The sequence below is a fragment of the Acomys minous genome (genome assembly GCF_964271855.1).
Source record: "Acomys minous genome assembly, chromosome: 2".
NCBI classification, from domain to species: Eukaryota; Metazoa; Chordata; class Mammalia; order Rodentia; family Muridae; genus Acomys; species Acomys minous.
In genome coordinates, this window is record NC_140484.1 from 67,676,932 (window position 1) to 67,701,638 (window position 24,707).

The 24,707-nt window shown below is 45.0% G+C and overlaps 1 protein-coding gene across 1 annotated transcript in view; it reads right to left on the reverse strand.

Annotated features, from left to right (window-relative positions):
* LOC311609661 (scavenger receptor cysteine-rich domain-containing protein DMBT1) overlaps nt 1–24,707 on the reverse strand; it is a gene marked incomplete at its 5' end in the record, with an annotated part of 112,701 nt that overhangs the window by 34,577 nt on the left and 53,417 nt on the right. Inside the window, 18 exon segments of the mRNA XM_084802907.1 lie at nt 843–964; nt 1,522–1,566; nt 2,363–2,677; nt 4,039–4,086; nt 4,736–4,759; nt 5,276–5,587; nt 6,369–6,407; nt 7,246–7,296; nt 8,446–8,757; nt 9,355–9,572; nt 10,857–11,010; nt 13,383–13,415; nt 14,107–14,418; nt 15,250–15,467; nt 19,529–19,682; nt 21,924–21,950; nt 22,641–22,958; nt 23,939–24,156. Of these exon segments, the coding sequence (XP_084659033.1) occupies nt 843–964; nt 1,522–1,566; nt 2,363–2,677; nt 4,039–4,086; nt 4,736–4,759; nt 5,276–5,587; nt 6,369–6,407; nt 7,246–7,296; nt 8,446–8,757; nt 9,355–9,572; nt 10,857–11,010; nt 13,383–13,415; nt 14,107–14,418; nt 15,250–15,467; nt 19,529–19,682; nt 21,924–21,950; nt 22,641–22,958; nt 23,939–24,156 (2,920 nt within the window).

Sequence of the window (24,707 nt, forward strand, 5' to 3'; positions counted from 1 at the left end):
TATATATATACATATATAAATATAATAAACTGATACATGACTTAAATTTCTCTTATCCTAGTCTTGGCCCCATTTAAGAGACACTTGTCCAAGGTTATTTTCATCTCATCTGATTTTTTTTTCTCTATTTTACTTTATGTTGGGGTAGAGCTAAAGAAAACATAATCAATAAACTTTGCTCAATTAAATGAAGAAAGAAGGAAACAAAGCAACGGAAAACCATCCCAAATGAGAGATCAAAAGGAAACTGGATTGTGTTCATAGACTTCTCAAGACCAGTACTAAGAGTCAGCCTCAGGCCTCAGAACAGAATATACAGAAGATGCCACTATTGTAGTGGTTAGTGGACCGAAAACCTTGAGAGTCCTTAAGGAAAGTAGAGTTGCAGACTCTAAAGGGAACTTATGGGTGTTGTGTCAAGCATGGCGTACTGAGGGAGGCCGTGAGTCATGGGTTGGCATCCCAGAAGCAAGAGCAGGGTGGGCAGTAGGGCTGTTATACTAAACATTATGTACAGCTGCCCCAGCAAGCATTAGAATGTTGAAAGAGGACTTGGGCATAACTAGCAGACCCCAACAGGATCCAAATGTCCCCAAGTTAATTCCCAGTATCCTCACCAAGAATCGTTGGCAAAGCCAGCAGCAAGTACCTGAGCAGATGACACCGGCGTCTTCGTGGTGACCACAGTTGTGGACAGACAAGCCTTGGTGGTGGCACTGGCCTAGCGAGGTCTCACTGCCCTGGCACTTCATGTCATCCAGGAAGATGCTCCCCATGCCCTCTCCAAAATGGCCACTCCCAAGGGCACTGACACCCTCCCCGCAGTCCAGTTGTCTGCATACCACATGGGCATCCTCGATGTCCCAAAGGTCATCACAAACAGTGCCCCATGTGCCATTATGATGAACTTCCACTCGTCCTTCACACCGGTCCTTTCCATCCACCAACCTGATGGTGAGCTGGTCTGGGGGGAGATTCAGAGCCTAGTTCTGGAGTGTCATGGGCACCATGGTGGGATTTTCTTTAATTCTTAATGCTACCCCTCTGAATCTCAGAACTATAGGAACTCTGGTGCTCCTGCCTCTAAGCCCCACAGGACTGCACCAAATTAATGATTCTAGGTTCACAGAGTTATTTTCTCTGGCTAATCCTGATTTCTTATCTCCAGACTGAAAAATATGTTACAGATATTACAATGATAAACATATCTATGGATCCAAGTCACGAAATCCCATTAGGCATTGGTATGAAATATGTCAAACTCAAGTTTCGTCTTTTTCTTTTTAGACCAAGCTAGTCCCTTGGTGTGGGTTCAAAGTTAAAAATCACCTAAGAAGCTAAGGGAACGCAAGCAGTTAACAGTCCATGTGAGTAGCCTCCCCTCTGTTTCACTTTCTCCTTTGCCATCCTAGGAAGGCTGAGCTCTAGGTAGCCAGAAATAGTACAAACTATAAACTGAGGGCAGATCCCTAGAAAGATCTGATAATGAGGAGGTAGCGAGGAAAGCAGTGAGAATATTACCAACTGTGGGGGCCACTTCTGTCAAAGCTGAGGCAACACCAACAGCTAAAAGGAAAAATTAGAAGCATTCGCATCAGTGGATAAAATACCACAAGCCAAATGGGAGCGAATCCTCTCCAGGCTCCTTGTATTAAGGCTGGACCAGGCAACCCAGTAGAAGGAAAGGGTCCCCCAAACAGGCAAAAGGGTGAGAGACAGTCCCTTCTCCCACTGTTAGGAGTCCCACAAGAAGAACAACCTATGCGCAGAGGGCTTACGACAGTCCCATGCAGGTTCCCTGAGTGTCAATTCCTATGAGCCCAGGTTAGTTGATGCTGTGGGTTTTCTTGTGGTCTCCTTGACCCATTTGGCTCTTACCATCCTTCCTCCCCCTCTTCCACAGGGTTCTTTGGTCAAGTTTTTTGAGTGTTTACCTAAAGTTGTCCCTCATGGCAAGAGAGTCTCAACATGGGCAACACAATGAGGAGAGTATTTGCATAGCTAAGATGTTTGAAATATCAGGAGGACTTAGGAGGTTGACGCACACAAAAGGACCATTCCCAGCTGTTTACTCTACACAGGGCATCCATCACTCTAGCTCTCAGATACATTACTGCTTATAGGACTTCTGTGTGTAAGGCCTGGGGGAACAGGCTGTGACAATGGATGATGGGCACTCATTTCCTGACACTGGGGTGACCAATGCTGTTGGCTGTTGGAGTCCAGTGTGCTTGAGGGTCATAGGATTCTCAATACAAAAGCCTGGACAAGTTTGCCTCAGCAGGGACCCTGTGCCCTTCGGTGTTGTTCTGCCCAGTTTGTTGCTTGGGAGGAAAATAAAGGTCTGGCAGAGATCAGATACCTGAACAGATGGCTCCCGCGTCTTCATGGTGCTCACAGTTGTGCACAGTCAGGCCGAGGTGGTGGCAGCGCCCCAGGTTGGTCTCTGTGCCCAAGCACCTCACATCGTCTAGGAAGATGGGGCCAGAGCCATCGCCAAACAGACTGCTCCTGGGGGCTGCCAGGGCCACCCCACAGCCCAGTTGTTGACATACCACTTGGGCGGCCTGTATGCTCCAAAGATCATCACACACAGACCCCCAGGTCCCATTGAAGTAGATTTCTACTCGGCCCTCACAGTGGCTTCTCCCATCAGCCAGTCTCACCAAATGTAGATCTGCAGGAGCCAAGGGTCAAGTCAGTTGAGGATCTTTCAGTGCTCAAGGGGGCAGTGCATTGAGCTGGAGAGTCCTAGCCTGGTGTGAAGTCTGCTGTTGGGGTGGTAGACATACGCCTGTCTATGAAGGGCTGTGCTGATGTGGGAGACACATATGACCATTTTCTGTACCGGAAATTGATTGTGTTTCCATGTATGCTGGCCTGTTGTCCTCAGCAGCTTTGTTAGGGGAATGGAGGCCACAGGCTAGCACTGAGGAAGATATAAAAGTACCTAAAAGAACTATGCCCCCATGGAGCTATTTCCCTAGCTCTCTTCTTACCATTTCTTTTGAGATAAGAGTCTCACTAATTTTCCTATGCTGACCTAGACTTCACTCCCAGTCAGGTTTGGAACATGCAATCTTCCTGTTTAAGTCTCTCAAGCAACTGGGGTTTCCAGGCTTTTGCCTCTTTCTCCAGGACTCACTGTTCTGAGCATCATTTTTCAGAAAGTTGCTTTCTAAAAACTGAAAATGACAGATCGCATGCTGAGAGTTGAGATTGCATTTCTAACTTGGGTCTCTCAGATAGGACGTGATTTACAAAATAAAATTAGTTGCTCTCCACTTGAACTTAGAAGGCTGTAAAGTATTTATCAGAGGGATAGAGCATCCCTGCGGCAACACGGGGGAATTAACCAGGAAAAGGGCCTCAACTAAACCAGACAGAGTTGATGCTCAGAGTCTGAGCCCTCAGGATTGCGGCAGGCTCTTTCCAGAGATTTCACTAGAGCACAGTGTGAAACTCAGCCTTTGAACATCAGATGTTACGACTGAGGTGGGTGGGTTAACTGCCTCTGTCCTTGAAAAGACCTGCATAATAGAAGCTACGCTTCTTTGTCATGTAGCACTAAGACCATGAAAATAATGAAATAATGATCTTTCTCTAATCTCTCTCTCTCTCTCTCTCTCTCTCTCTCTCTCTCTCTCTCTCTCTCTCTCTCTCTCTCTCTCTCTCTCTCTCCCCGTGTGTGTTTTGTGTGTGTGTGTAGACTAGATTAGATGTCACTCCCAGGTTTATTCTTCAGGATACCATCTCTCTTGAGTTTTGGAGCCGAGGTCTTTTATTTTTACTTAGATCTGGATGATTTGCCTTGCCTGGCTGGCCAGCGGTTCCCGGGCATCTGTCTCCATGTGACCCAAACTGGGATTACAAGCCTGTGCTACCATGCCTGAGTTCTGGTCACTGAACCGGGTGGTTGTGCTTGCATGGCCAGCACTTTCCCTACTGAGCTGTCTCCCCCGCCTTGTTTGTTTCATTTCTGTTAGTCACAAACAGCCTCAGAACAGAGATTCACAGACTGTTAGGAGTAGGCCATACCTATCGGGTGGAAACCGTGTGGATGTTCCTCCTCAGACGCTGAGGCAGCTGCACAGGTAAGAATGGGGAAAAGTCAACACAAGCAGGTTCTAAGCAAACAAAATGCAATCTCACATTCTCAAGTGCCATCTACATCATATAAGTGAGCTTGCCTTTCAACAACCCCACTGAGGGGCTGACCAAATAGTTGCCATTTAAAGTGTGATAATGGCTCATGCACATGTATTCATTATTCTAAGTTAGAATAATTCATGTTCGCATCATGAAGCTGTGGCCTCGTGGTAGGGGCTCATTGTCAGGCCATCAGCTCCATCACAGGTGCCAAGTGTAGGTGGCAGATAATAGAGAATGAGCCCCGCCCCCCTCCAGGTCCATCTAGGACTGCCTGCACTCCTTGTCCTGCCAAGGTCTCTGTTGCATGAGCATCTTGGGTCAGAAGTTGGTATTGGGGTTTCCTGCCAAAACGAGGTGCTCGTGTACAGAAGGATGACACACTAATATGTCGTTGTCTAGAACACCTGTCCTCTGGGTGCATGCCAGGCCCCCGGGGACTGGGAAACATCCCTGAGTCTTAATCTTCTAGGCCATTCCAGATCACAGGTAATTGTCAAAAAGATTTAAAACTCAGAAGAGAAACTCTTTTTGGTAGGCTCTAGTCACCAGGCAGGAAATATAGTACTCATGAACTCATAGATACCTGGATGTCCGTTATCCGGAGAGTCTACAGAGAGAAGGAAAACAGGAGATGGTAGATATTAGAAACCATGATGGAGAAGTGGCCTAAAGGGCATGGTCTTCATTTAATTGTAATTAAAGGAAGCTGGGTGCGAGCAACTCTTAAGCACCCAAGGGTATATCCCCTCTACTGTGGGCTTTTACCTCCCTAAAAACCTGGGCATGTGATCATGACAGAATTAATCTTACTAACAAAAATTACAACAGCTAGGAATTTTGTGTAATTTATGGTTTCTTACATGCTCAACTAAACATTGCATGTGGGTTGTCTTGTTAACTCCTACCAATCCTATGAGGCTAGTACTACCATTTTCTTTCTTTTATGGCTGACCAATCTCTTCTGACCTTCCGTTTGAAAACAGACACTCCAACTACTGCAGCATAGTTTTCAATGTCGGCAAAGAAACTCACTGTCCTCACCATGGGGGCAGGCTTGATGTGTGCCAGCACTCAGGCATGGCTTGGGCAGCCCTATGACTGGTCTAGGATGGACTTCCCTTACCTGAACAGATGACACCAGCATCTTCCTGGTGCCCACAGTTGTGGGTGAGCCATTCTCTGTGAGGGCACTGTGCCAAGGAAGACTCCCTTCCAGTGCAGTTGACATCATCAAGGATGATGCTGCCTGACCCAGGACTGAAAGTGGTGCCTGGCAGGGTGGACAAAGCTGGACCACAGCCAAGCTGTCTGCAGACCACATGGGCATCCTCTATGGACCAGTTGTCGTCACACACGGTGCCCCAGGTGTTGGCATAGTACACTTCAACTCGGCCTTCACACCTGCTTGTCCCATTCACCAGCCGCAGGTCCAGACCTTGGTGGGTAATCCGAGAATAATCCCCTTAATGGTTCATCCTCAAAGACAGGTAGAAAAAGCAGCTATTTCCTGGGGGAGGGGTGATGGTCATGACTTGACAGTAAAGGATGGCAAACCCACTTCCCCTTTATTGTCCCTGGTACTATTCAATGTGTATTCAAGATGGTGTTTGGTATAGAAATGATTGGTCCTTGGCCAGCTGGACCAGAAACTTGCCCTGGGTCCTATTACTGCAAGTTGAAAATCTTGGTACTCAAAAGTTTTTTTTTTCACGAGGAGCTGCCCTAAGAATGTGTGTGTGTGTGTGTGTGTGTGTGTGTGTGTGTGTACACTGATCAGGGGATGGTAACACTAGACACCAGGATCAAGTGCTCCCAATGTATCAAGGTGTTCCTGGGAATTCATGCTGATGTCCATATTCAAAGGTTGTCATGTCAGAAGGGAATACAAAGTCAGAAAACAGCCAAGATCAGTTCCTAGGTAGGGCTAGGGAGGCACAGCATGGCACCCTAAGCCTTAACAGAAACAAGCTTCTATACTAACCCCCTGCAAATCATTCTTGCTTCCTGAACTATTTTCTAGTCCCACATTTTGTAGGTGGGCCAGGCATTTCTAGTTCTCCCTTCAGTAGCATCCATCAACAGAGCCAGCCTGAGCTGGGGAGTAGGCTGGGGATAGACAGTGTGTTCAGCAGAGATGCTTCTCCTCCAGCAATGCTGGAATCTGGGCTCAAACACTGCAAAGGAAAAAGGCAACTGGGGAGAGAAGAAAAGGTTACCTGTTGATGTGGTCACCTCTGGCTGCTTTACTGGCCATGCTAAAGGCAGATGGAAAGCAAAAGAAGACAATTATACAATGTCATCAATACAATGTCATCAACTCTTCATCAACTTTTAGTGGGCTCTCCACCTTCAGGACCATCTAAAGACAGCTTCTCATCACATTCCTTCCCAGCACTTTTCTTCTGTAAAGGACAATCCTTCTATCCCTCAATCACACAGTGAATACAAACTACTTTATAAGCCCATTAAAATCAGAGCTTGGGTTAACAGTCATTTTAAAGAACAGATACAGTTTAAAGTTTTAAAAAAAAGCATCCTTTGGGGGACCTCTGAGACCAGAATGTCAGGTTATTCCTCTGAAGGATTGGGGTCATGCTTTCTCTCAACTCTTCTCTACATGTTGAACTTTGCACTTACAGACTTGCCCTGAAGAATGGTTGACTGAATTTGAAATGTGGCAACTACTGGACCCCCAAAGAGCCGGGAGCGAATGAAAGAGTTAATGCTTTCATATTCTCCATTCTTAGATACACCATGGAGAAAGCAGTGTGCGGAGGGAAACTCTTACAGTGCTCTCGTCAGAAGATAATGGCTGATGTCTACGTAGCGTGTTCTGTCACAAGCCAAGCACTGTGCCAACCTCTCCCTCTGGCACAAGGGCAGTCTCCTAATCCTGACATAGCCTGAGGATGCAAATGCCACCATCCACATCACTACTCCAGAAGAGGAAACAGAGACTGTTCAGAGATTTGCTCAATTAAGTGACGCTGAAGACAGGATGTTTGGCCCTTAAACCTCTACCCTACTTCCCAGTGTGACTTTGACAATGCAAGTGACAGCCAAATGCAATCAATCAAGAACAGGTGACATTACCTGAAATCATATCATCCCCAGGAAATGATGGTGCTGAGTGGGACAGAGAGCCTATGAAAGACAAGACAAGTAGAAAGTCACTGTCACTTCTCTTCAGTCTATTAAGCCCCCTGCAGCTAAGCTTGCTTATTTGAACTATTTGTTTGGGGAAGAAACCAATGTATCCCACCTGTGTTCTAAGATGGGATCCCAAGTCACCACCCTAGTTTCTAGGTCCATTCTGTCCTGATAATGAATAATAGAATATAATTTTCTTTTTTTACAAAAAATGTTTTTACAAAACTATGACCACAGTAATAGTAATCTATATGAAACATCTTTCTTGCTAGTTGGTTTGATTTTGTAATTCTTATTTTTAATTATTTAATCAGCTGATCAATTTAGAGACAAGATCCCATGTAGTCCAGGCTAGCCTCAAACTTGCTGTGTAGCTCACATGTGGGTGCTGAGAACTGAACCTGGACCTTCTGGAAGAGTAGCCAGTGCTCAAACATTGAGCCTTATTCAAGCCCTATTAAATTTTAAAAATGTCTCACGTGATTTCATTGTCACTGGGTGTGGTGGATTGAGTGAAAAATGGCCTCCATAGGCTCATATATTTGAATGCTTAGCTCCCAGCTGATGGAACTGTTGGGGAAGGATTAGGAAGTGTGCCTTCAGAGGTCGGTCTCTGGGGGGTAGGCCTTGGAATTTCAAAAGCCTAAGAAGCTCCCAAATAGCTTGATCTGTTTCTCTGTGTGGATCAAGATGTGAGCTCTCAGCTACTGCACCACCACCATGCCTTCCTGCCTGTTGTCAATGCTCCCCATCATGGCGATCATGGACTGCAACCCTCTGGACCCACGAGGAACCCAAAGAAATGATTTTCTTCTATGAGTTATATCGTCCCTGGTGTTTTGTCATAGCAGTTGAAGAATAACTAAGATGTCATTTTTGTGTTTTAGTGTGGTCTGTTCACAGCTTGTGGCCCTGGTTCTTTTTTCAGCTGATAAAATTTGAAGCATCCTTATAAAAGGAACTCAAATAAAGAGTCAGATTAAAGGAAATGGTTATGAAAAACACACCTCCTCCAGTAGCAGGTAGGTAGGTTTGTTGGGGGACAGTGGCCTGGACACTGTTCTTCCTGCTTTATGTGTGATGGGGCAGGAGGCTCCCAGAACTGGAAAGTCATTAACCCACCTGGTTCAGAACTCAGCCCACCTGAGCAGACGACACCAGCATCTTCATGGTGACCACAGTTGTGGGCGAACCAGCCACTGTGGAGGCACTGCCACAGTCTGGCTTCTGTTCCCATGCACTCCATGTCATCCAGGACAATGGGGCCTAGGCCGCACTCAAAATGTGCCCGGCCAGTGGCTGCCACAGCCCCACCACAGCCCAGCTGCCGGCACACCACCTGAGCGTCTCTCAGGTCCCAGCTGTCATCACACACTGTGCCCCAGCTGCTATTGTAGTAGAGCTCAACGCGGCCCTCACATGGGTGGCTGCCGTTGGCTAGTCTGAGCACCACATCTGAAAAAGCAGACAAACTAGGTCACCACCCTGTGACTCCCCTTTGCTGATGAGCACTTGAAGGTAAGGAGGCCATGTTCTCTGCCGTGGCTCTGCTTTCACATTGGAGGGGGTACCTTATGGGTTAAAGCTGGCTGCTGAGTGCCTCAGGCATGATGCAAATGTGATCCAGGGAGAGTTGTTTTGAACACTCCGACACACACACACCCTGGGTTAGTTTTATATTTCACAAAACTCAAGAAAAGGTCTCAAAAGCCTTTCGTAAAGTGACAATATTGAGTATATAAACACTGTCGCTCTACCATTTGTAAACTCATTATTAACATACATAGTCGTGAATAAAACAGGCCCTAACATGGGGCTGGCTGAGTCCCCTTTCTCCTAACAGTTCACGGACTTGTAACCTCAGAATACGTGTGCATCTTAGTCCAGGGCAATATGCTCAGCCAGTCTCTTCAACTTACATCTTAGGAGCTATAACTGACCCAGAGCTTGGGAGCCACTCTCATATCCCTAGAACTCAGGTGGCTGAATGTCCATCAGAGTTCAGTGTCTCTACCAAGCAGAGCTGGTGGTTGAACTGATGAAAAGACCTACCTGTGCCTTTCTCGTCCTGCAACAGAGACTCATAAGATGCAAAGAATCCAATGTTGGTGACAATTGCATCACTGTGGAACACCACGCTCATGTGGCTTAAAGAAGAGGTAAATACTGGGATTGTTTCTGAGCAGAATCTCCCCAGTGAAAATGATTCACTCTGCGGGCCATCAAAAATCTCAATGAAGTCATAAGGGCAGCCATAGAAGTTTTCCATCCTGGGAGTGAAATAGCATCATTCAAGCATCTTTCCTTGAGCTTCCCACAGGTTGGAAGAAGGGCTGATTCACTGGCGCAGGCAAAGGTGCCTTTCTATTCCTAATGCTTTTGTATTAAAAATATTTTCACACAATATATTCTGGTCATACTTTTTTCTTCCTCTCAACTCCTTCCCACCTCCCCACATACCCTACTCCAGGCTCTTTCTTTTCTCTCTTTAAAATATACACAATAAACAAGAATCTCTCTCTCTCTCTCTCTCTCTCTCTCTCTCTCTCTCTCTCTCTCTCTCTCTCTCTCTCTCTCTCACACACACACACACACACACACACACACACAGTTCCTTTTTCTTCCACAGATAGTTTGAACACAAATGGTGGCAGATTTGGCAGTTATTCACTATTTTCTTCTATCCCGTTCTGTAGCAATAGTCACTTAGTCTGTGACAGTAACATGTGGCTATACCAAAATCTGTTTGTTGGATCTCTTGCTCATGGACAAGCAGGTTAAGACCAATGTACTGTCACTGTATGAAAGCTGCTCACCTCTCCTTGTAATCACAGGACTTAAATCCCTGGCATTTGTGAACTTACGCTTTTGATCAATATTATTAGGCACTTCAAGGTACAGCTCACTTGGGAGAATATAGCTGGTTAGTGCTTTTTGTAATATTTACACAGGCATGTACTGTGTGCATCCAGACCTCTCCAGCTCCTTGCCTTCTCATTCCTGCTCTATCCCCTTCCCCTCCTTTCCTCCCAAATCCACATGCTATCTGTTTTTACATTTCATTTGTTTTTACCTGTTTATTTTGAGACAGGTCTCACAATGTAGCCCTGGCAGGCCTTGAACTCATAGATATTTGCCTGCCTTTGCTTCTGGAATGCTGGCATTAAAGGCATAAGCCACCGCACATGTTTTTCTTTCAATTTGCTGCCCACTGGATCCATTCGGTGCTTTCTATATGTGCATGGATATGGGCCCACCTACCAGAGCATGGGCAGCCTCTTAATGCCTGCATCCTGGGAGAAAAGTGGTTTTCTCTCCCTGTAGCCCTCAGCTGTCAATAGTTCCTCAGATGGGTGGTACTTCATGAGCCCTTCCCTCATCCAATGCTAGGATTTTGGCTGAGTTCATCCTGAGCAGGTCTTGTACATGAAGTTTCAGCTGTTATGAATGCCACGTGTGTAACAGTGCTATTGTATCCGGCAAAGAGGTAGTAAATCTGATGTATACATGTAGTCAAGTAATGACAATTGTATAAACAGAAACTATGTACTCACTTGACCACTTCAAAGGCGAGTCTGATATGAGCGCTGGTTTCCACTTGTATGTCCCAGACACATACTGCATTTGTGGGATATTTTTTAGGATACCAAGGACTGGAAAAGGAGCCTGAACTATTTGTGAGCAAACCACCACAATGGAAATTTTCATCTGTAAAAAAGTGAGGAAATCCCATGAGGAGACACTGACCTCTGATGTTTTTTGCTTTGTTGTTGTTGTTGTCTGGTTGTTTGTTTTGTTTTGTTTTTTTTTTGTTTTGTTTTAGCAATGTGAAGAGTATATACAATGAAAGCAGAAGTAAAGAAAACAAGTTGAGTATATGAGGTGCACACCTGTAAACCCAACACTAGGAAAGCTGAGACAGGGTCTCAAATGTGAGGCTAGTATGAGCTGTAGAGACTGAGGAAAAACAACTGAAAACGAAACAAAACACCAAAAAGAAGTGGGGAAGCTGGGCAGTGGTGGCACTCGCCTTTAATCCTAGCACTTGGAAGGTGGAGGCAGGTAGATCTTTGTGTTCCAGGCAACCCTGGTCTCTAGAACAAGTTCCAGACCAGCCAAGGTCACACATAGAAACCCTGTCTTGAAGAACCAGAACAAAAACCCCCCAAAACATTAATAAATAAGTAGAGAAAACTTACCTTTTTTGATGCATTTTTTAGTGTGTGTGTGTGTGTGTGTGTGTGTGTGTGTGTGTGTGTGTGTGTGTGCTCACGCGCATGCACACAGACACACACACACACGTCTGTTGGGGATAGAAAAGTGCATTGGATCCCTTGAAACTGAAGCTAAAGGCACTTATGAGCTGCCTGATACAGGGGTTGAGAACTGAACTCAGGTCCTTTGCAAGAACTACAAGTATCCTTAACCAAGGAGCCCTGCCTCCAGCCAGAAATAATAATAATAATAATAATAATAATAATAATAATAATAATAATAATAATAATAATAACAACCCACAACACTTATTTTTGATACAGGGCTAAAGTAGCTCAGGGTGACTTTATAGCTGGATGTGACCTTGAACTCCTGAGATCATCCAGCCTCCACGTCCTGAGAGCTGGGATTATAGGCAGGTGCCATCTTGACTGGTTGTATGCAATGCCAGGGATTGAACCCAGGGCTTCCTGTGTGCTAAGCAAGCACTCTTCCAACCGAGCTACATCCCAGCATCAGCATCAACTGTTTGACCACATGAAGATGAATCGCTTCGTGAAGGGAAAATGATAGCACCTAGAACTAAACAGGCTTTATGAACCCAGGTGCACAGGTAGGTTTATGTGTGCAAACCCAATGGGGTAAAAGATACAAGGATAATACACACCAAGGAAGCCTTTATTAGTATGCTGTCCTGTAGAACAGCTTATATTAAAGCAGTCTTTTTCAACCTATGGGTCGCAACTCCCAACAGGGGCTGCACATCAGATATTTACATCAGATAGTTATAATTCATAACAGTAGCAAAATTATAGGGAATCATCACAACATGAGGAACTGTATTAAAAGGTCTCAGCATTAGGAATGTTGAGCATCCCAAATTGACTTTATTAAAAGAAATAATTTGGAGGCTGCTAAGCTGATCTAGCACCTTAGTTCCTACATAAGGAAACCAAAGTCAACTCAAGAAGATACTTGCCTCTCTTCCAAGTTTGTCCTATCAAAGCCTGTCCTCTTGGTGAGCCCCAAATTACGCCAGCTTGCAGAGGCTCAATTCAAAATGGCTATCTGCTCAGAACAGATTCTTTGAAGTTTTAATGTCCTAAAGCTTATCTTTTAATAATTATATATAAGTTGGAGGTGAAATCAAGACCAAGATTAATTATCCAGTTAGGGTAATTAGAACTCTTGGATTTGGTGTGGGAACATCTAGACTCCCTACACAGCAGCTCCTTACATACTAAAAGAAGAAAAGGCGTCCACCAGATACAGGATGAGTTAAAGGCAAAAGAGAAACGCATACAAGAAGAGCTTCTGCAAAGCTGCAATACCTGCCATGATGTCACCAGCGGAGTCTATGAAAACAAACAAACAAACAAACAAAAAGTCATGGTCAAGAATTTGTGTTCATATTTAATTTTCTTCTTAAAATGCTGAAGACTATGGGCCTTCCAAAGCAATCGTCCCCCTTTTCCCCGTTCAACAGAGAAGACTCTAACGTTTAAGAGCTTGCAGGTTTGCAAGAATGTGGATAGTGGCCACACAACACACAGCCCTGGAACTTCTGGTTCCTTGCTCTATCTAGAATCTCACAATACGATCATCACTGCCAGCAGTTGCCCTCCCCTCTCTACTGAAGCAGTAGCCAAGAGATGTCATCTCTGGTAAATCTGAACCTTCCCTCACTCTTCTCTTATCTTCTCACCCCTTGTAGCAACATTGGCATCGGCAACGGGCATCACTGCTTTTGTTAATTAGAAACAGTGTCTAATTGGGCTGTTCTCTCTAGCCTCTGAATGGCAGTTGGGATTCTGACCCATGAAGGCCCTGGCAACTGATTGATTGAATGTATTGACAGACAGTACCTGCTGGTCCTCCACTTGGTGTGTCATCGATACCTAGTCAAAGACAGATGTGAGGGTGGGAGACAGATTAAATAAGGTGGTCACACAACTCTCCAGAAAAGCCAGACCCTTTGTTCACAGTCAAACGTGCTCTCTTCTGAACCATTGAGAAAGGAAAATTAAAACTCGCTCAGGCTAGGGAGGGGATCAGTGAGCCAGAGTGAGGGACCACACTGTGCCCTTGTGGTTCAGGTGCAGCATGATGCTTGTTTGATTTTGGCCAGTCCTATGCCAACCCCAGCCAGGCAATACTTGGAGCATGTGGCCCTGCATGTGGAGTTGGATATGCCTTTGAGAGGCTTATCAGTTCAGAACATATGCTATGGTCTCTACTTTATTGGAACCTGTGGGTATAAAAGGATAATTCAGATGCACTGGTTGTAGGACACAATCTGTCATTCGCAGAACACTTGGTGAGCACTAGATGGTTGCTAGCAACCAGGCATGTCCGATAATAGTAAGCATTTGTAGAATTTCTAGTTTCCAGGTGAAACTTTGCACCACTTTACAGATGCCAGGATCTAAGAGCGGAAAAACTAACTCTTAAGTAAATTGACCTAAATATTGCCTCAGAGCACAGAGCTCTTGCTGACTGCTTGCCTTCTGGCATTGACACCTCCCTTCCCAATGGCTGGGGCTTGGCAAGGCTCTCGCCCTGAGATGTGATGGAAGCCATGCCACTCACCTGAGCAGACCACGCTGGCATCCTCATTGTGCCCACAGTTGTGGGAGAACCATCCGTGATGTGTGCACTGCCACACCTTGGCTTCATCCCCCATGCATTGCACGTCATCCAGCACGATATGGCCCATGCCTTTATCAAAGTAGCTCTCAGCTGGGGCTGACATGGCCTTACCACAGCCGAGCTGCTGGCACACCACCTTGGCATCTGCCAGGTCCCAGCTGTCATCACATACTGTGCCCCAGGTGCCATTGTAAAAGATCTCTACTCGGCCCTCACACCTGTGGCTGCCATTCACCAGTCTCAAGGCCATACCTAGGAATGGAAAAACAGGTGCTTCTGAGATGTGGCTTTGTCCTCATATTCTAGGATCATCTGCGGGTTCAAAAAAAATGTTCTCAGTGTTGGGCCATAGGAGTGGCCCTGTGACCTGATTCCCTAAAATAATCTTGTTTTATGACCGCTGAAGAGCAACTAATGCCTCTTAATTTTAAAATATCTGTGTATGTATGTATGTATGTATGTATGTATGTATGTATGTATGTATATACCTGTGTGTGTGTGTGTGTGTGTGTGTGTGTGTGTGTGAATTCTCCTGTTTCTGCCTCCTGAACTCAGATTCTTGACCCACTGAGCCACCTCCCAGCTCAGTAATTTAGTCTCTTAAGCTCTCAAAAGTATCCCAGTTGGAAGATAACACAATACTCGACTGAGAGCTCTGGAATGTTCCTTCTTCCTCTGCAGAACCTGAGAGGTCCACAAAGTGTTCTGAATGGCGGGGTTTCAACCCAGTTGGAAGAAAGTAGACACACACACACACACACACACACACACACACACACACACACACATACACACACACACACTTTGTGACAGTTCCAGAATAATCTTTTCCATTGCTTTTTTTTCTTTCTGTGGGAAGGGAAGGTCTCCATGGGATAGGAGACCTCAGCCATATGTTTCTAGATGCTTTAGGGGAAGATGCTGACCGTGGGTGGCAGAGCAGGGGTAAGGGCTATGACTGACAGTGTGGATGCCTATCAGGAACAGAGGTGGACACATCAGATGTGACGTAATTCAGGCCAGATTTCAAAGGCATCTTCTCTCTAAATGGGACAAGGCACAGTGAGATGGCAGGATACCCACCATTTTCCCTTTCGTCTTGCTGAACGGTGTCGTACCGAGCATAGAACCCTGTGTTGGTTATCATGGTGTCACTTTTAAACACCACGGTCATGAAGTTTGAAGAGGAGAGGAACGTGAGCTCTGCCCCGCCACAGACTTTGCCCATGGAGAGTGAGGCAACTGGCTGTCCATCGAACACCTCGACAAAGTCGTAAGGGCACCCATAGATGTCCTCTAGTCTGAGGGGATAAAAGCAGCATTAGTCTCCCCACGTCAACGCTATCATCTTCTCCCCATCATTCCGCCTCTAAGAAGGAGCCCCTTGAACCTGCCCCTCCCCCACCTCTCCCTCCTGAACCATCCTGATCTGCCCGACTTCCCATTTTCATCTGCCATGTTTGGTGGTGGCCTCTATCTGGAAGCCTAGCTTTCAGTCTCTCTGACCCTCTTTCTTTTTACCCTAAGTATCTCTTTCGTGTCTCTGACCCTTTAACTCAAGCCCTGCTTTGGTGTGGTGGTCAGTGTTCATCAGAGACTCATGGAATAAAATGACCGGGAAGGCCCTGAGTCAGGGAGACAATGACACACCTAAAGGGCCTACTGGGGGGGGCTCATCTCATCGAGGTCCCAAACTCCACATTTTATTTAACCTGGGTGATGAGAGAGTCGTGCCAAGCACCCTGTGTGCTGTACTCTTTTGCCTTGACCCAGCCTAGTTTGGCAGGTACCGATTGCTTCAACGTCATAGCACATGCCAACTTATCACTCTCTCAGAGTTTCCACTGAGTTAATGGGTTGTTTCAGTAGTGTTTGTCTTTCCATCCAGAATGTAAACTCACGGCATCAGAGGCCTTATCTATTTTGTTCAGCACTACAAGCCCAGTCCTGGACAGGAGCCCACACAGAGTGAGAGCAACGAATGTGTGGAAGGCACACCAATGTTTATCTAACATAATAAATATTACATATTATGTAACATGATATATATAATCTCTGAACAAGTATCCATCTGTGTCTCCATTATAAATTCTCATTGCAAACACAGACACACACACATACACACATACACACACACACACAGATATATGTATATACACATACCAAATGGGCACACTTTACACACAAATTTAGTACTAAATTTCAAAATCTGCCGTTGTACATCTATCCCAGTGAAGTAAAAACCAAACACCTAATACGAACACATTTTTGTTTTGTTTTGTTTTTGAGACAGGGTCTCTCTATGTACCCCCTGTCTGTTCTGGAACTCAATATGTAGACCAGGCTACCCTAGGCACTGTCTACCAAGTGCTGGCATTAAAGACATGTGTCACCATGCCCAGCTATAAAAATTTTTTTAAGGGAAAAAAAAAGCAGTAATTCAATTTATGTGTGAGGTACAACAGAGTGGCAGTAACAGGCATTAAATTGAAATGGAAGCCATGCCCAAGGCATTCCTATGCAGAGGAGTCAAGTAAGCCCCCAGAGAAACCCTGACTTTGATTTGCAACATAAATAGCTGAACTTGAGTTATTTCTTATAAATGACTCAGTGGTATAGTGTTTGCACTGTGGCAAGCTTGAAGCCTTGAGTTCAGTCCCAAGTGGCTCAAAAAATAATAAACAAACACACAAAGAAGCAAGTAAACAACTGCCTAGTTTGCATTAAAGAAAAACAATCCGAGATTAACCAGAAATAGCCTACATAATTCCACAGTGAGAGCCTTCCTACAGTAATGGACCAAATGAGGCAGTTCCACAGCTGCAGGCAAGTGAACATTCTCTGAAGGAGAGATAAACCTGTTTTTTAGGATCCCAAGTGTGGGATTGGAACGGTCTTGTGAGAGAACAGGTGAGATTAATCCACTAGAAGAGCAACCACCTCATGCAGTAGCTTAATTGTTGCCAGCTGAAAAGATCCCGTGAACAGACTCTGGGGGTGGGCGTGGGGGTGGCGTGGGGGGGGGCGGATAATTTTGGCTCCTTTGGGGCTCCGGCTCCTGCTGATGTTCTGGGTTCTGGTTACTCTAGGCTCCAGCAGAAGAAATTCTGCAGATTGTGCCAGGAGAATCGTTCCTCAGAACTGATATCCTTAGGGTTTTGTTATTGTGTCCATTAATCCTCATTTCCTATTGTTTTGGTTAGTCGGGTTATAAATGACTTATGCTCAGACACTAAGTTGTTAATAAAATATATTGGTTAAGAAAATTGAGCATACAATTCTCTTTGTTTTACTGCTGTGCCTAGAAAGACTTTCCTCTACAGTTCCTTAGTGCAGGTCCCGAACCAGTTCTTGTTAGTTACCTAACTCAGAAATACTTGTTTGACAAATCAACTAAAAATACCACTGTGCCCACAGCTTATGCATTTTTTTTCAATCTGGGAAATTATTACTCGGAGACAGGGATGGTTAGTGAGAATGAACTTTAAACATGGCATAACTCAGAAATGCCATCTATCTCTTTTGAGAGAGGGTCTCTGGCTGGCCTTGAGCTCCAGGATAGGTTGGTCAGCCTTTGGGGATCAGCCTGGCTCCACCTCCTCAGCAATGGGGTTACAAGTATGTATTGCGATACTCAGGATCTTTATGTGGGTTCTGAGGATTGAACTCAGATCTTCTTGCTTGCCAGGCAAGCACTTTACTGACTGAGCTATCTCTCCAGCCACCATATATAGACATAATTTTGCCACTGAAATGTGAAGCAAAATTCTGTAGGAATTGCAAAAGGAAAAACAAGCTAGCCTCGGGATAAGGCATGTTATTTTAATGTTAGTCTCATAGCTGTGCTCACGATGGTGCTGGAAAACTCTTCTTGGGAGAAGTGGAAGGAATTGTCTGTATCATTATAGGACATTTAGAAGCCATGACCCCCATCCGTAGATGGCAGTGACCCCACCCCAACTATGACACTTAAAAGTGACCCCAGACCCAGGGAAATCCCTTGGAGGCAGGTGTTGTATCACCTCTAGCTGAGAAGCCCTTTGTGAATAATAAAACATTTGATGGCCCAAGAAACAAGATGTAGATAACAAATACATTTTAGATTTTAAATACCATCAAACTCCAAAATTATTCACTTTCTCTTCACTCTGGGCAATATATTAAATGACTCCATAATCGGTATGCTTTAAAACTATGGGAGGAATTTATGCTGTAATAAGTATGTAGGTTATAGGAGGTTTGCAGGGGTGGTTACACTTTCTTGGAATAGTGGAGTGTGGCGTGCTCTGTTTCACTGCCCACACGGTTCACACCTTTAAGGTGGTTCTAGGATCCCTGACAGCTGTGGCTAATGAACGCAAGAAGAAGGAAGTGCAGAGGTCTGGAACAATCTGAGAGACAAAGTCAGAAAGAGAGAATGACTCTGGTGTGACATTATATAAAGACAGTTTCCTGGTATCTGGAAAGGTTTTCATTAAGAAGTTACCTATATGACTACATGCCTGTATTTGCTGCTGGCCTTTTGCATCTGAGGATTCAACTACGTGTGACTCAAAACTAGTGGACTTAAACCTTTGTGCTGAACTTGCGCTTCTTCTTGTCACTACTCAGGAAACAACACAGCCTAGCAGTGACTTGTCCCACATCTACCTTGCATTACTTGGGTGTTATAAGTAACCTGAGATGATTTAATGAACATGGGAATGTGTACAAAGGTTACATCTAAATACTATAATATTTTATATAAGAGATTTAGATGTCCATGGCAACTGGGGTCCCGGATCTTGGACCCAATCTGTGAACACCAAGGGACAAATGTGTATATATAATATATTAAATGTACACACATAAATATATGCATGTGAATATACATTAAAATATGATAGTGTTTTCAAATACATGACGGCTGGGGGAATACGTAGGAAGACAAAGTACTTCATGGGAGAAATGAATAAACCCTTTAATTTTTGGAAAAAAAATGTTCAGTAGGGTCCTGATGGAAATTCTTGAAGGGAAAAGCAACTAGGCTTAGTTCACATCATTCCTGAGAAAGGATGACACAGTGAGAACAAGGAAAATCAGATCTGGGGGGAAGAAGTGTATGTGTGATGGAGCAGGGTCTTTAGGTTTGGCCCACCCAGCCAGAGCTCCTTGTCTCAGTGTCTGGGTGTCCACGCATTTTACCTCAGTGAATGGGGCACTGGGACAGTTGACTAAAAGACACCCACAACAAAAACCATCAGTGTCACATAAACAGTGAAAGGATTCCCCCCTCCCCCCTCCATGGAAAGGGGTTCCTCTTGGGAAACCGCAGATTCAAACCTAGTCTGCCATGACAACAGAGAAAGGTAACGCTGCTTACTTCACACTCGGGATTGTCAGCTCTATGTTGAACTTCTCAGCCACACGTATCTCCCAGATGCACTCCGTGTCAGTCGGGTAGTTAGTCGGATACCAAGGACTGGAGAAGGAGCCTGAGAGGCTTGAAATTACTCCTCCACAAGAGTGATTTCCTTCTGTGAAAGCAGATGAGAGACCTGTGCTTGGCATCTTCAGGAAGGCACCTGGCATTTTCCCTGATGCCGAGTCCAGAATTGAATCAAATTCTACAGTGGGAATCACAAAATGGGAAGACGTTTGGCTGGCCTGGACAGCCATGGTTTGGCTGGTACAAGTAGATATAGATCTAAGAGGGTTTGTATAAGAGCAAAATATATTATTGGCAAGCAGGATTCTAGAACTGAAAGTAAGGCTAGGTTCATGTGTATTGGGAGCATGTGGAGAGCACACAGGCTATACTCTTCTCTCTCTCTCTCTCTCTCTCTCTCTCTCTCTCTCTCTCTCTCTCTCTCTCTTTCTCTCTCTCTCTGTGTGTGTGTGTGTGTGTGTGTGTGTGTGTGTGTGTGTGTGTGTGTGTGCATGTACATGTAAACATGTGTACATGGGGTGGGCAGAGGCAAGCCTCATGTTGTTTCTTAGATGTTGCCTACCTTGTTTTTTGAGACAGGGTCTCTCATTTGGCCTGGGACTCACTGCTTAAGCTAGGCTGGCCTACCAGTGAATCCCAGGGATCTACCCAATGTTGGTATTGAAAGAATACAACACTGCACCTAGCTTTGTTGGCGGGGGAGAGGGCACTAAAACTTAGGTCCCTTGCACTTTTAAGACAAGTGCTTTACCAACTGAGCTATCCCCCTGTCTTTCTAGACTCTTGTCATGAAAGCCAGCTCAACTCTTATTCTGCCTTTAATAATTAATTCAGAAACATTTTCTTTATATTTAAAAAAATTTTTAGTCTGTTTATGTGCTAAAAAATCCATTATAAAATACTATCTTCTCTTTGCAAAAACTATTCCAGTAGGAGAATGAGTGGAGGGTAAAAATAACTAAAATGCAGTCAAGTTTAGGATCTAATCTGTCTACACAGACATCTTGCAATCTCTGTTATCCCTAGGCCAATCCCTTTTCTGATTCATTACAGAGGAGTCTGAAGCACACAGGTCAGAAGGTTCAAGAACTCCCTTAACCACTCCCCCAGCTCTCCTTTTTGGTCAGATCTGATGTGAAGTTCAGGACTCCTAACTTTAATATTTGATTGAGGTCTTTCCTGGAGGTAGACAGTAGTAACAATCACTAGGTGGGAAGCATTGAGGCGACGTTCCTGGAGCTAAAGTCAGGGAAGAGGACAGCTGAGACCCCTTCTTGAGAATCATCATGAAGCAGGAGGCAGGAGCTCACATGAGTTGCACCTGGAAGGAATCCTAAACTCCAGTGGAGGTTACTGCTCTACGGTATTGAGCAGGCTACCACAGGTCCTGCCTTGTGTGTTAGTTAAGTCGGGAGGTCCACAGAGGAGTTCAGAAGGTTTGTTTTCTTAGCAGCAGTGTGATCTTGTCCTGCTAGGAGGGTTTGCTATTGGATGCATCTTAGTTTTCCTGTTTGCTAGCACTTCTTAACCCATGTCCCTGTGTCCAACTTTTCTCTCCTCCACATATCAATTCTCTTCCCAACCCCAATGGACTTCCTTCTCCTTCTCCTTCCTGCATTGCCTTGTTCTGTCACCAGGGATGATGGTTTGGGATCTAGTAATATTGGAAGAATATCACAGACAGTTCTTATCTGAGCTACTGTTTTATCTTATTACTATTGGGGGCAGAATAGTAATTCCATTAGTAATTCTGGAAGGGGCAGAATACGGTTATGTGTTATGAGATAGCATCTCCAAACACGTGCATCATTGTACCCTGCTTTTCTTCATTCTCTTCCCACATTGTACTTCTTCATGCCCCTCTTCCCTGGTTCTCTTTCTCCAGTTACTTCCCACTTCTACACTCCTGTTACATAAATTATATTAGTCTCTCTATTTCTTACCTCCTTTAAATACCCATTCCCCGTCATGACTCCCCCTTTTAAATTTTACAGCTTATGACACACATGTATGCACATCTTTTCCAACTACACACATCACAGTAGATTAATGTATGTGGTATATAAAGAACCACTGGTTTTTAGATTTCTGCTGCACATTAGAGTCATATGGGGACTTGATTATTACTGATGACTAGGGGTGGCCCCTGAGATTGTGATGTGACCAGTCTTGGGAACAGCAGAAGTACTGGGAAACTCCAAAGTTCCCGGTTGGTTCTAGTGTGTGTCCAGAATTGGAAATCACTGCTCTGGTCACTGTCCACCAGTGTCTAGGTCAGGACACAGATTTTTCAACTTTGAAGAGATGGAATTTACAGCTCTGGACTTACCTGTGGGTGAAGGAGTCACCTCCGCATCTGCACGAATGTGAAAAAAAATGAGATTAGGGGATTTAAAACTAAGCTCCATGGAGACAAAAAATGATATTTATTTTTCCAATGTGAGCATGTCTCAAGCAAACAGGCTTCATGCTATATAAGCAAGCATATAGATACAGTTTTCCCTGGGAAAGTAGCCTCACATCCTGGGAAGATTCAGACAATAGGAAAGGCCAACTAAGTATCCCTGGGCATCTGCCTTCAGAACAGCCAGACTCAACAGTCCTTGTCTTCCCTACTGAAGGGCTGTTGCTTGTGTCAACTTAGCAATTCTAGCATCGTCTGGGAGGCAAACTTCTGAGCTTGTTTAAAGAATTTTTAGATTAGGTTGCTAGGATGGAAAGACCCACTCAAAATGTAGACAGTGCCATTTCATGGGCTGGGGTACCAGCCTGAATGAAAAGAAGCAAGTTCACTGACAGTACCCCCTCCACCTCTGCTTCCTGGCTTCAATGCAATACGTCCAGCTGCCTGAATCTCCTCCCTCCATGACATCTCTGTCAGGGTGGGCTGTCCCTGAACTATGGTGTCAGGCCTTTTGTTTACAGCCATGAGAAACATAACTAATATGGTCATTTTCAACAGTGTCACATTCCTTCTCTGTTCATAGCTTTTATCCATCATTAAGATGCCTCATAGGAAAAAAAACCATTATAGGAGATAGAGTACCTGAGCAGATAACTCCAGCATCCTCGTGATGGCCACAGTTGTGGTCCAACCAGGCAGAGCTTGGGCACTGGCCAAAGTGGTTCTCTTTTCCTGAACATTGAATGTTGTCCAGCAGGATATTTCCAGAGCCTGGGCCAAAGTAGGCACTTCCAGGAGCAGCAACAGCATGGCCACACCCCAGCTGTCTGCACACGACCTCAGCTTCGTTCATGTCCCACAAGTCATCACACACGGTGCCCCAGGCCCCCTGGTGGAGCACCTCCACACGCCCTGAGCACTGTCCAGCGCTACCTGCCAGCCGCAGCACTGGCTTGTCTCCTAAACAGAGGAAGATTTCATTTTTGAGTGTGGGAAGGTTTATGTAGGACTTCTCCTAGAGGCTATGCTATGGCCAAGGCCAGCACAGGCACAAACCCTTGGGGGCAGTCTCAATTCCATCTGAAGCCCCAGGGTGATACAGTAAGGCAGAACTGGGTTGAGTCTTGTTCTATTGACCCTGCACAACAGTCACTTCATCTCTCTGATCTGTTTCCTCATTTGGAAAGTGAGGAACCTAACGAGCGTTTAATTCCAGAAGCTCTTGGGATGAATCGGTGAGGGCACACATATAAGGCACACAGATCACACACCAAGAAAGGAATTCCTTTCCTCGGAGACAAACAAACCCAAACTTCAGACACTTAATCTGGTTTTCTGGCAGCCTCAAAAAATTATTGGAGAACTGAACATCGGAAATTCCGCAACGGACAGGCAGTGTTTCTTGCAGGGATGCACACACATTGAACCTAGCTCTGCAATGACTGGCTACAAGGCCAGGGCTAACAGAATTCCTGAAACCTCTAATCAGGATGAGTCTGTGGTTTAAGACATGCTAGATGTGAGTTGGGTCATCAGGTAGAGAGGAGTGTTGGGCTTCCACATTTCAGAACTCTGGACAGTTCCCGAAGCGCTTGCAATAGCTGATGCAGTCTGAAGACCCTCCACAGAGCATGCCTTTCCCTGGTAGCTGCCTGGAGGGTCATAACCATGTAACTTTTACAACTGGAGTTTGCAGCATCTTTTTGTATGGGGTGAATGCTACCATCTTACAATCCCTTGCTACCTGGCCCTCATGGTGAGAAAAGCTAGCCCCTTGTGATGTACCACCTCTAGCAGGGGTGATGTGTGTGTGTGTGTGTGTGTGTGTGTGTGTTGGGGGGGCGGGGCATGGTTAAAACTGAACCAGGCTTTTGTAAATAGGAGAGCCAAGTTAGAAGTTGTTCTCTATTGTATCCCCAAAGCTACCTGGATCTTCCTACCTGACTCCCTTCCATCTTGTGGAATTGCATTGAAAAAAGCATAAAAACCAGTGTTTGTTGTCATATAATCACTGCGGAACACCACTGTCAAGATGTCTGAGGAGGAGAAAAATACCACAGCGGACGGAGCACAGAACTTCCCCATGGAGAGCGATGCAATTCTGGGGCCATCAAAGATCTCAACTGAGTCATAGGGACATCCAAGGATATCTTCCAGGCTGGTGAGTTGCGGGGGGAATGAAATCTGGGTGTTAGTGGCACAGTACTGACATCCTTAGTATCAATGCCCCAAAATGTGATGATCTCAGAACACAAAGTATTCACTAGTCTTTCTCAAATGCTTTTTCAGGACTCTACTTTCTTTGCCCGAGGAATATAGGAAGCTTATTATTACAACCTTTCTCATGAGTTTTAAAATCATAGTAGTTCTGAGAATACAGCTTATGAACTTGTGATCGCTAGGCATTTTTGTTTGTCTGGTTTTGTCCTGTTCTTATTTAAAGCAAATCTAAAATGACAGCCTTGACACAGTCATGACTAGACCACGATTCAGTGCTTGGATGAGGCTGGCTTCTCATGGAACTCATGGTCCTGCTGTACTGCAGCATGGGGTGTGTCATGTGAAAGAAGGAAAGCCCTGTGAGGATTTCGCTTAAAGAAAGGTTTTGGTGAGGAACTAGGGCTTTGACATCAGATGGACCTGCGTCCGCTGTCAATGGGAAAAATTAGTTCCTCTCCACAATCTCACTTTCCTCATACCTAATGAGAA